The 12,118-nt window shown below is 30.6% G+C and overlaps 1 protein-coding gene across 1 annotated transcript in view; it reads left to right on the top strand.

Moving 5' to 3' along the window:
• The window catches only part of LOC106458903 (MAGUK p55 subfamily member 5-A-like), a 185,549-nt gene that overhangs the window by 162,099 nt on the left and 11,332 nt on the right, over positions 1-12,118 (top strand). The window contains 7 exon segments of the mRNA XM_022385265.1: positions 241-316; positions 942-1,027; positions 5,415-5,495; positions 9,401-9,600; positions 10,200-10,261; positions 10,754-10,782; positions 10,785-10,830. Coding sequence (XP_022240973.1) covers positions 241-316; positions 942-1,027; positions 5,415-5,495; positions 9,401-9,600; positions 10,200-10,261; positions 10,754-10,782; positions 10,785-10,830 — 580 coding nt within the window.

The following is a 12,118-nucleotide window of genomic DNA, read 5'->3' as shown; positions in this document are numbered from 1 at the left end:
TGTTTAAGTGACTGTGGAAATTAAGTGTATTACAAAGTTGTATTGAGAAAGAATAAATTAGGTTTATTTAAGAAAAGACTTGAATCGCTGAAGTTTCTCTGGAAGAATTTCTGCTAGAAATTAACAAACGAGCAGAGACGTAACAATATTTATTAAATACCTTGAAAGACTAAATGTATTTTTGATCATGCTCCACCAAGAATTTTTAATTACTTAGAACTTGTGAACATTTCTTTATAGGGTGCTACTGTAAGAAATGAAGGTGAGGCTGTTGTGATAGGGAGAATTGTTAAAGGAGGAGCAGCTGAAAAAAGTGGTAAACTTTTATAGCATTTATATCTCTTTCATGTACATCAGTTATGCATTGACATGTTTAATGTAGAAATTGCTCTCTGAAAGAATGATGTAAAATCCATGTTACTGCTATCTTAAGTAATTTAAATAATTTGACCTTATTTTTAATCTTCTTAATTATATTTTTAATTAATTAATAAAATGTGTAAAGAAAATTTTAGAAAATAAGTTTTTTATCTTGTGTATGTTTTTGTAACTCTTCCATTTTTATGAGTGTAGGAAGGTATTTTACAAAAGATATTTGAGTACATTTATGGTAATAATTCAAGATTGATCAGTTATTACAAACTGTGTTGTAGTTTTGAATCATTGGCTTGTGTTGAGTGCTGTGTACATGACAGTAGTGTATAATAACCTTGAAGGTATAAGGTGTGTTGAGTCTTGTGTACATGACGGTAGTGTATAATAACCTAGACGGTATTCTAATACAGGATAAAAAGTTGATATAACCATAAGCAAGCTAAGTAGAAACACGCAAACATAATGGATGTTTTACAAGATTTATCTAGAAAGTATATATGAACAAAAAATAAGTACGATTAATGAGATTATATGGCAATTTTATTATTAAACTATAAATCTTTCAGGACTTCTTCATGAAGGAGATGAAATCTTGGAAGTGAACAGTATAGAAATGAGAGGAAAGTCAGTCAATGAAGTATGTGACATCTTGGTGAGTTTAATTAAAATGCTTTATGTGCTTTTGTATCATAGCATGAATAAACAATGACATTTCTTTACTGTAATCACTTGTTTTGGGGACCAGAGAAGTTACAACAACTTATGTTTTTATTTTATTGGCCTAGTGTGGCCTAGTGGCTAGCTCATTGGGCTTTGGATCAAAGATCTGGGGTTCAAGATGTAATGTAAAGGTAACAGTGAATACCATTATTCAGTTCAAAGAGATGGACAAACCTCTTGTGGTGGCAGGTGTTGCTGGATGTCTGCCTTCCTTCTGGTTAATAGTTCAAAATTATGGATGCCTATAATTCATACAAGGGTTCTCTGACCTAGCTATTTAGCCCATATGCACACTTATGATATCATACTGATTGATAATTCCTATTTGTTATTTTATCAATTTGTATAGGAGATTTTCACTTTGTTTGTGTGTCCATGAAAGAGGAAAGAAAATCCAGTAAGTGACTGAAAAAGATGAGCATTCAACACTCACTCTGCGTGTGAGTGTAGAATAGTAGTTATAGGTATAATTTAAAATTTGACTTCAGGTGATATGTTATAGCCATCTAATGTAATATTTAATCTAACTAGCTTGGCTATATCAGTTTCCCCTTGAAATCTGTTTTACATAAAACGTTTAGAAGTTCATAATGCTATGGGTAGTGGTGTTAAAAGGTCATTGGCTTTTTTTTTCTTTAGTGTCAGCTTTGAATCTCACATCATGACTAGTAACCTAACAAATATAACTTCCATTATGCCATTCCACTTTCCTGTGAAAATATAAAAAATACAAGGCTAACCTCCAGACCCTTTGCTTTAAAGGAGTCTCATGGCCACAAATAAGGCTTCACATTTGACATTCAGCCCTTTAGCTCCTCCCTTTTGCAGGTATAAATCTATTCTCATGTAAAATGACCCATAAATAACCTTAACCATTCTGTCATACATTACTGTATTTTCAATCCTTTACAATATATTTACTTATTTTTGCTTGCTGTATAGAAAGAACTTTGGCCATCTTTTTTGCTGCCATCTCTGAGGTGGTGCTTCAGACTTTGTTTCTTCTGATTATAGTTCAAATGAAGTATCACTTTCTTCTTATGACTGTTACTGAATTTGATAAAAATAATATTCACTCTCTGATCCACTACTTTTATCACTATTACCTATATTTTCTTCTCCTAACTCTTAAACAATGACTCTAAACTGCCTGCTGTTTCATGTTGTGCAACGTTGGAGTGAAATGTGTAATAGAATCAGCATTATAAGATTCTCTACTTGAGTACATAGTAAACTATGACAACTCAGGCTGCTTGTTGGTTTATACAGACTTTTAGACTGCTTCTAGAATATTCTTGATATTTCCTGAACAATCTGAAAAATGTTTAGAATGTTCTCATGAGGGAGCTCTATAACTTTCCTTCACATTCCATAGGAAAGGTTACATCATAGATCTCAAACAAGATGGGTCGTATTTACAAACAGGAATCTAAACACTGATAATGTAAAATACATGGGGGTAGAAGGATGCAGGTCTGTGATTACATTACAAAAGGTTATAGTAATGAGAAAGGTACTATATGTAACAGCCACTCTGGCCCAACCTGTACTGATTAACTCAGTATAGATTTCAAGTGTAGTGAGATGCAGATGCACCCCAGGTAATATGCAGAGATGTTCAAAATGTTTTTACTTTTTGTTTTTGATAGTATACTGTATACTTCAATTTTTTATACTTTGATTCATAACTGTTTTTGCTGCATTGTAAAGTATATTATTAAGTATATCAGAGTTATTTTATTAAGATTATGTAGTTGTACTGTTGTAAAATCACATCTATTTCCTTGTTATCATTTGGTTATAATGTGCTACAAATCTACCATTGAAAGTTTAATAGAAGTGCTTTATATTTTAGTTTTAACTTAAAAAATGAACTTGTGAGCCACAAGATTTTTTCCCCATTTTAATCATTTTTAAGAACATATCCAGTAAGTTAATTTTTCTTAACTTTTCTCAAATATATTTACTGTTATCTCATTTAATTGTAATATTGTTATACAGCAGTTTCAGAAAATTTACTAGCCATGTAATAATAGAATTTTATCCTTTAGTTTCAACAAAGTATGGTTATTTTCACCCATTTGCTCAATTAAAAGTGAATTTTCCATTTTTATCACCATATAATAATCAACCATTGACAACAGGGCAAGTAAGATTATCTTTGTGCTACATCTATATAAATATAATAGTACTGTCTGTTGTACGTACATCTAACTACTTTGAAGGGTGTGGATGGGACTTCACCAAAATTGGTATGGAGTTTGATTTGGTCCATGTAGGGTTACATAAAAATTTTCAGTTTTTTATTTTGCCATTTTTTTTTATAGGCATTTGTTACCACTACTTTGCCTCCTATAGATGGGTCTTTACTAAGTTTGTTATGGAGCTTCATTGGGTCCATAGGGAGATACATACAAATTTTCAGTTTTGCATTTTGTGTTTTTTACCACTATTTTGCCCCCTGTAGATGGACCAAATTTGGTGTGGAAGTTCATTGGGTCCATTTTGTGTTTTTATGGGCATTTTTGCATTTTTTACCACTACTTCACAACTTGTTGATGGATTTTTACTAAATTTGGCATGAAGGTTTATTGGTTCCAGGTGGAAATGTGCAAATATGAGGTTTTACATTTTATGTTTTGCACTTTTTACGGGTGTTTTTTACAACTACATATAAGGGAAGCAACTTTTATGTTCTAAAATAACCTTTCATTATTCATGAATTTACATAACTTCCATCGAGGGACGGGTGCTCCAGCTGGTATGTGTGTGTATGTATATATATATATATATATATACACAATAATTAGTATCTGGCACATAATTGTACCCTTTCCTGGTTCTGGCATTTGAATTTTCCATAAATAATTTTTCTGAATCATTATATTTGACATTTTTTTATACCTGTGTAATAATGTGGTGTTCAGGTATCTGACAGATGAATCTAAAGTATTTGCAGAAATGTAGATTCCAGAAATGTACTGCAGAGAATAATTTTGAACTTTAACAACAAAGGAAAGAAACACATACAGGGGAGAAAAATCCAAACTCATAATCATTTCTACAAGTATCCGTGTCACTCCTTGAGATGTCCTCCATACCCCAGGAAGTGGACTCAGACACAGGGCCAAATTAATATAAGCTTCTAGCCATTGCCATATGTTCTTTTACCTAAGTAAATGTAATAGTACATGTCTATGACCCTTTGCATTCAGTTAATGAAAATGTCAAAACTACATGCAGAACCCTTCATGAAAATTCAGAAATTTACTTAAATATACTTGAATAAAGATTTATTCTAAACTAGTCATGGAAGGGTTAAATAAGTAGCTTTTCCAGCTATGATGATGCAATACAATTATTTCCCCATTTCTTCTCTCATAATAAAATATGAATTCATTTAGGTGAAATATAATTACAAAACCTTATCAGTCTAACATTTGTACATAATAAAATAAAGTGAGAGGTAAAGCAAAATTCAAAGGATAGTCTTTTAATGTATTTTAGCTATATCTTTTTTATATACATCTTTATACCTCCAAAATCTGCATCAGTGTTTAGATTTATAAGGAACTTGTTGGTTACTTTATCTGTACATCTTCATTATACTTTTATTAAGAAATCAAGTATTGATATTCATGATCTGAAAAATGAATATATAAGTGTACCCCAAAATTCGTAAACAATAGCAGCCACTAATCCTTGTGGAACTTAGATAGCAAACTGATTGTTAAAAGGAAACCAGAAATATAGTATGGATGGACAGTTATAAATCCATTACAGTACAGTGATGATTATCCTTCTTTGCTTAAATATGTATACAAAATAATGAAAAATGTTATTTTTTGATACTTTTGATTGTGTATAAGTGCTCTTTATTTGTGAAGCTGTTTTTAATTATAGTGTATATGCTCAAGCTTCTACAGAATTTGCAGAACTCAAATATTTGCACAAACCTAACTTGTTTCAAGAATAGGTTATGAATAGGTTCCACCGCACTGACACCATTATCTTTCAGTTCTAAGTTGGTATATTATATATATATATATATATATACACACCCTTATGCATAACTGTAAACAAAATTAATAAAGAATATACGTGATTTGAACGTTTCTTCAGTGTTAAATATTGGCTCTTCAGTAGCTTATTTATAGATTGATATTAGCAATTTATTATAATAAATGAAAGAGCTTTTAGGTACTGGCTGTCATTTGAGAGTTTCTTTTTTTTTTCAAAGATTATATATAAACACATATTTAGTGCTTAGCAAAAATTTTTGAGTATAAAACCCTTTTTTTTTCTCTTTTTTATTACAGGCAACAATGAATGGGACATTGACATTTGTAGTTGTTCCTTCCCATTATGAATCTCAGAAACTTTCATCCAAAGATAGTGTGGTGAGTGTTTCTTTTTAAAACTAAGTTAAATGTGGGCTAGTTGGTATACTGTTTACCTCTTGGTCAATATTAATAGCAAAATATAAAAAAATAATAATAATAAACTCGGGAATTGTCTGCAGCTGTTGTTGGTTTTGGTTTAGATTTTAAAATGTTTTTAGCTCTTTCACTTGTCCCTTAGTAGGACAGTGGTAGATTTACAGATTTACAACATTAAAATTCGGGGTTCGATTCCCTGTGGTGGACATAACGGATAGCCCAATGTGGCTTTTCTCTAAAAACGATCTTTCACTGCCCCATCTAGAGCACTGCTACAAGAGGACTATCTTGCTGGTTGCTAGTTATTCTGAATGATTGTAAAGTTACTTCAAATAAAATAACAATAATAATAGATAATTTGGTGTTTCAAATACATAAATAAAATTGTTTTATTAATATTTGCTCTAATTCTGATTTGTAAATGACTTAAAATAAAAATGTATACGTTTTGTAATTCTCTTAGTTATCTAGTCAATAACCATTGTTCATGAAATTGATGATATAAATAGTCCTTAGACCATACCATGTCTGTGATATCCCAGCCTGCCTGATGAGCTCTGGTATTGTATGAAAGACCTCATTCATATTGGATATGGCAGATGTAGTGTGATTGACTTAATATCACATATTCTTCTTTGCTTTAACTTGTAAGTTCTTGGAATATGAGTTAGGAACTTTGTACCACATGAAGAAAGGATAATCCCCTTTACACTTCCCAAAGTTTATCAGTTTCAGATTTCAGATAAATAATGAAGTATTACAAAAATGTCCTATTGTTTTTTTCATTATGAATCTAAAAATAATCGTAGCTGTGAAAGAGTTGTTTACATATAAACATGGCAGTGAGAGAGTTAAAATACAATCAATTCTATCTTTGGTAAAAGCTATTTCTAAAAAATATATTGTGCCTCTGAATGTAGGTATTATGAGAAATGTAGAAGTTTTGAAAATCATTTACTTGTTCCTGCTGCTTATATCAATGATGTTCTGAAAGGATGATTGTTGGTATATAAAACCAAACTACCCCAGATAATCCACTAGATAATGGGAGATTCACTCAAGATATCGATTACAAAAATTACTAAATCTCTAGCTGAATCATTGTAAAATTAAGTAACAAGACTGCACACAAAATGTAATACAAAATAAATAGCCTTTATTCAACACTAAACACAAATACTATGTGTGTACATGCTGTTACTTACATGGTATGATCACCTTTACTGGATTACACGACTGACTAGTGAAGACCAAGTTCTGAATAACACTACTCAATTGATGTTCCAGACCAGATTGACCAAATGAAGTTTAGTTTTACAAGAAACCTCTAATTTACCCAGGACAACTTGCACTACACATGTGACTGGTCATTCTAATTACAACATAGGTGGGGTCAGTGGCAGCTCATCCTGAAGAGCAATAGGGGCACTGCCCCATCTGTAAAAAGTAAATCAATCGATTATTTTTGTAAAGTCAACAGCATGTTTGATTTTACTACTGCTAGGAACTCATATTTTACAATGATAATAAAAATGAATGTTTTAAAATACAAAATCTTAATTACATAAATAGTACATGCCATTATGAGCTTATAGCACAATGGGCGCTATACTCCTGTTGATTGCATTATACTTCTGTGCTCAACAAAAATGTAACATTTCTGATTACTTTGCTGTAATTGGAACAGTTGAACAAGAGCCCACAGTAAAAATATCTTGACTCTCAATAACCTAAAAATAATGTTGATCTTAAACTTTAAATGTTATGCTTGTTAAGCAAAATGGTGGTTTAAAAATATTAATCACTAATTAATTGCAATTTAAAAAAGGAAATAAAATATTAAATGGAAATTGAAATTCTTCGATCCTGAAAATCATTGAGTCACTGGCAGCATCACACCACTGGCAGAGCTGCAAGCAAAGCTGGAAGACTGGGGTGAATGAGGGATAGCCCACTGGAGCAGCAATGCCTAGAAGTGCATTTCATTTTCGTTGCTAAGTTGAACAGGTGTAGTGATTAGCATTTTGTGATTGTTATTAAATTTTGAGATAAATCAATAAAGTATTGTTGCATATCTGCTCGTTTGACTTGATTACCTCTCTTCTCTTCAATCTATCTCCGGCTTATATACTAAAAAAGAGGGCATCTAGCAACTGCTGGGACATTCGTGAGGTTGCCTGCTAAGTCACGATCCTTCTAGAAACTTCAGTGCACATGCTTCCAGCATCGCGCGACTTCCACTGTCGTAACAGTATATTAAAAGTGACAATGTAATTGTTTGACAAATGAATGATGAAAAAATGGATGATCACAGCATAAGTGAGGCAAGTAATTACTTGTTAGGTTTTTTTTCTGTGATGTGTTGAAAGCTCGAATAGGATAAAAGTAACTGATGCATTGTCGCACTTTGAAGAAGTTATACTTGACATTTGCACAAACATGCACAAATATTTACCGGAATATTTGGCTAATGATGAAGGCAATGCTCAGTTCTCATCCATGGGAAAATTTGGAGCAAGATGCTACAGCTATTTGTGATGTCATAATAATTCAAATGAAGACCTATTTTCAAAATTCTTCTCTTCAATTGCCTTAATTTGTCCCTCAAAGTTTCACTTGTGTAAAAATGCCTTTACAGAGGAAGACATAAGCACTATTTCAGAACATTACAACATGATTATAAAAGATAGCCTTTGGAAAGAACTGAAAGTTCTCTATCGCAATGAAACCTTCAGGTAATTGAAAAATCCTCGTGACCTTTTAGCTTTTTTGAATAACAACAGATTAATCAATACATTTCCTGAAACATTGAAAATGTTAGAAGTTGTACTTATAACTCCAGTGGCCACTGCAGAATCGGAGTGATGCTTCAGCACTCTAAAGATAATTGTAACTTTTATCCAGTATACAATGTTTCAGGACAGATTGAATATACTTGCCGTTTTGTCCATTCATAGAGAACTAATCAAGAGCATTCCACAATTTATCACTAAGGTTATTGACCTTTTTGCTGCACAAAAAATAGAAGCAAGAGTACCTTTACAAGTAAATGTTCAAGGTAACCTTATTTGAAAATTTGAACAAAATTAAAAATTATTTTTCCTAATATAGCTATACCTACATGTAAGTCTGTAAGGTGTATGTATTTTCATAAAAGTGTATGTATATGAATAAACTATGATACATCATACACTCTATACATACATACATATTACTTCTAGAATGATAAAAAATTGAAGTCAGTCTCTAAATTATATATTTGCCCCACCTTCCTCAAAGGTCACGAGCCACCACTGGGTGGGGTCATAACTTCTAAATATCACCTGAACAACCATTGAAGGACACTGCTGTTGGCATCCTTACATAATATGTTATGTTGAATAATAGCATACCTGGGCTGTTGCAGGTATTATCCATTTCTGGGAACAACAAAGGAACAAAAGTAGCATATATGTAATGGCTTTCTCGACCATGTATCTTGAAACATGTTCATATACAGAACAAAGAGTAAATTCAAAATAAAATGTATAAATTTACAAGAAGATAGGAATAAATGTTACATTCAAACACCACACCCCTAATTAATCATATAAAACCAGACTACCCCTATTTAAACATACTATAGCTTGAGTTATTGTGGGAAATTGTTTGTGATGTGATACCAGTATTTGATTTGAGGAAATAAGCAGTTATTCTGTTTATTTTTGCATTTTCTTAAATTGAAAGAGTACAAGTTTTCTGATTTAGAAAAATATATATATATATTTAGCAGCACAAATAATGAAACACTTCTTAAGTTTTTGTGTAAGGAAAGGACAGAAAAAGTATCATATTTTATCTGTTTGAATTTTGTGTGGTTGTAACAGATGCATGTGAAAGCTCACTTTGACTATGATCCTGATGATGACTTGTACATACCATGCCGAGAACTTGGAATTTCTTTCCAAAAAGGAGACATTTTACATATTTTGAACCAAGATGATCCAAACTGGTGGCAGGCATTTCGAGAGGGTGAAGAGGATCAGAGTTTAGCTGGTCTTGTTCCTAGTAAATCCTTCCAGCAGCAGTAAGCAAAATAATTAATTCTTCCAGATAAATAAATGTTTTTAGAGAATTGCAGTAAATTAAGGAAAATTAACAGAATGCTTATAAATGCAAATCAGCATATTCATGTAAAATATTTTCTGTTTGAGGATTGGGTATAATAGATAAAACACTACATTTTCCTATCTTAAAACAATGAAATTACTGTTTAGGGTAACTTTTTATTAATCTAAAAGAAATAAACTCTACTTCTATCATTGAGCTATAAGAGATTAACTAATTCAAATCTTGTTACATTGTTCTTTCTTGCCCAAAAGCAGATTAACAGAATTCTCTATAGATTGGAAAAGTTGGTAATCCAGTTAGGGTCGCTGGAATTGGATGTTCATTTATCTCTCAGACTAAGTTTGGAGATCAAAAACAAAGATCAAATAGAGATATGAACAGTCTTAACAAACTAGAAATGTCTTAAGGCCAAACTTAAGCATGAAGTCTTGTATGTGAATGAAAATTTAAGAAGATATGAAAAGCAAAAGTTATCTTAACAATCACAATTTAAATGTTATATACATACGTGTTATAGTTTCATCTGCATAAACTATTTGTTTTTGATTTCTGTAGACGAGAAGCTATGAAACAGACTATAGTTGGAGAAACTAATAATAGAGAAAAGTCAAAAAAAGGTATGGTTTTACAAAATTCCTAATCACTCATGGCTTTTGATATTTGGTGAAAATTAATGGTTTAAACTTATTAACTTATCATATTTACATAACAACATATAGTTCTAACATCTTTTATAATTGCCCCCCAGTGGCATAGCAGTATGTCCGCAGACTTACAATACTAAAAACTAGGTTTTGATATCCGTGGTGAGCAGAGCACAGATAACCCATTGTGTAGCTTTGTGCTTAATTACAACAAAACTTTTATAATAATGTGATTGCTAATTTCACATGGTAGAATATAGTCCATAAATTATAGTTATAGATAAAATTATACAGTTATATATGTATATTTGAGGGTAGAAAATAATTTCAGTGTTTAACATGGTAATTTTAGTTTTCAAAGTCACTAGTTAAAATACATGTTATGTATGCATTTTAAAAATGTTTACATACATTTTTAGTATGAATTCTAGTAATTGCCTTATCAATGTTTTAATATTTTTGTAGGGAAATTTTTGTGTGCTAGAAAGCATTATAAAAAAAAGAAAAGAAAAAGGCTTTATACAATGCAAACCTCAGTGACGGTAAGTAAATAAAATCTACTACTAATTTTCCATAAACTAATTTATTTTATTTCTTTGGTAATGTTTGTGATTGATTAAGCTTTCCCTAAACATACTTTCAGTTGTAACTCATCATTTCTTCTACTTACATTTCTCCATACAAAGTGTTGTTTGTTTGTTTTCAGAAATATTTGGGGATTATATTACCATGTGCCTTATGAAGTACTTTCTTATCCAGGACTTTCCTTTTGTCTGATTTTTTGAAATATCTAATATTTTTGTAGAAAACATTATTATGAAATTTGTATTCTTGCATTTCTTCTTTTTTATTGTGTAAGTAACGTACAAATATTTTCTTTTTACTATTTTACCAGTAACAAAAAACAAAATAAATAGGGAACATATTCTTTTTTTACTTTTGATACATTAGTTTTACTTTATATTAACTTTTTTTTGTTATTTTCACTACTTTTTTTTTATGCTGTATTTGCAGGCTCAAAATGTAAAATCCATTTAATTTTTGTTTGTTATTACATAACCAAGAAAAATCATATTATCTTTCATAAAAATGTTTGAATAATAATTAATATAAAGGGCATATATTATTTTTAACAAGAGATTTTTTATAAGCAAATCAGTCATTTTCTCACTTTATTTTGTATTTTGAGAAACTTTTAAGGATACATTAAAAAGGATTTTCTAGATATTACAAGTATTTTACCATTTGCTTTTGATATCTTTGTTTATATAAACTAAGAAATATTTTAACTGAGTATAATGTTTTCAATGCTTGTTTTATTAGTAATTATGAACAACTTTTTGCCATTTTTGTATACAATTCTTGCAAAAGAAAAGAAAAACATTACAGAATGTTTAAATTATTTCTAAATTGAAGAGTTTTTATGTTACATAAATGTGTACAATTGGTATTATATTTGGTAGGTGGAAAGCATATCCCAAAATAAGATGTATCTATATGGTACTGTTAATGTAAAGAACATTCTTAAAGTGAATTGGTGTTAGAAATACATTATATTTTGAACATTACATAACATGGTTTTATGTTGAGTAACAAATCAGTTACAAATAGTATATATTTGAAATACCAAGACGATGCAGTCAATCGTTCTTACATAGGATATAGGTTGCCTACACATGGAAGTTTACATGAGAAACACAATCACAATTTGCAAAAGAAATTCTATTTAATTCTCAAAGAATTTCATTCATTTTTTCATCATATGAGGATACTTATAATTTAGTATAAGCAAGAATTCTTAGTTATATATATATATATATATATATATAT

Source organism: Limulus polyphemus, unplaced genomic scaffold (assembly GCF_000517525.1).
Source record: "Limulus polyphemus unplaced genomic scaffold, Limulus_polyphemus-2.1.2 Scaffold531, whole genome shotgun sequence".
Lineage (NCBI taxonomy): Eukaryota > Metazoa > Arthropoda > Merostomata > Xiphosura > Limulidae > Limulus > Limulus polyphemus.
This window is presented reverse-complemented; position numbering and strand designations above follow the sequence as displayed.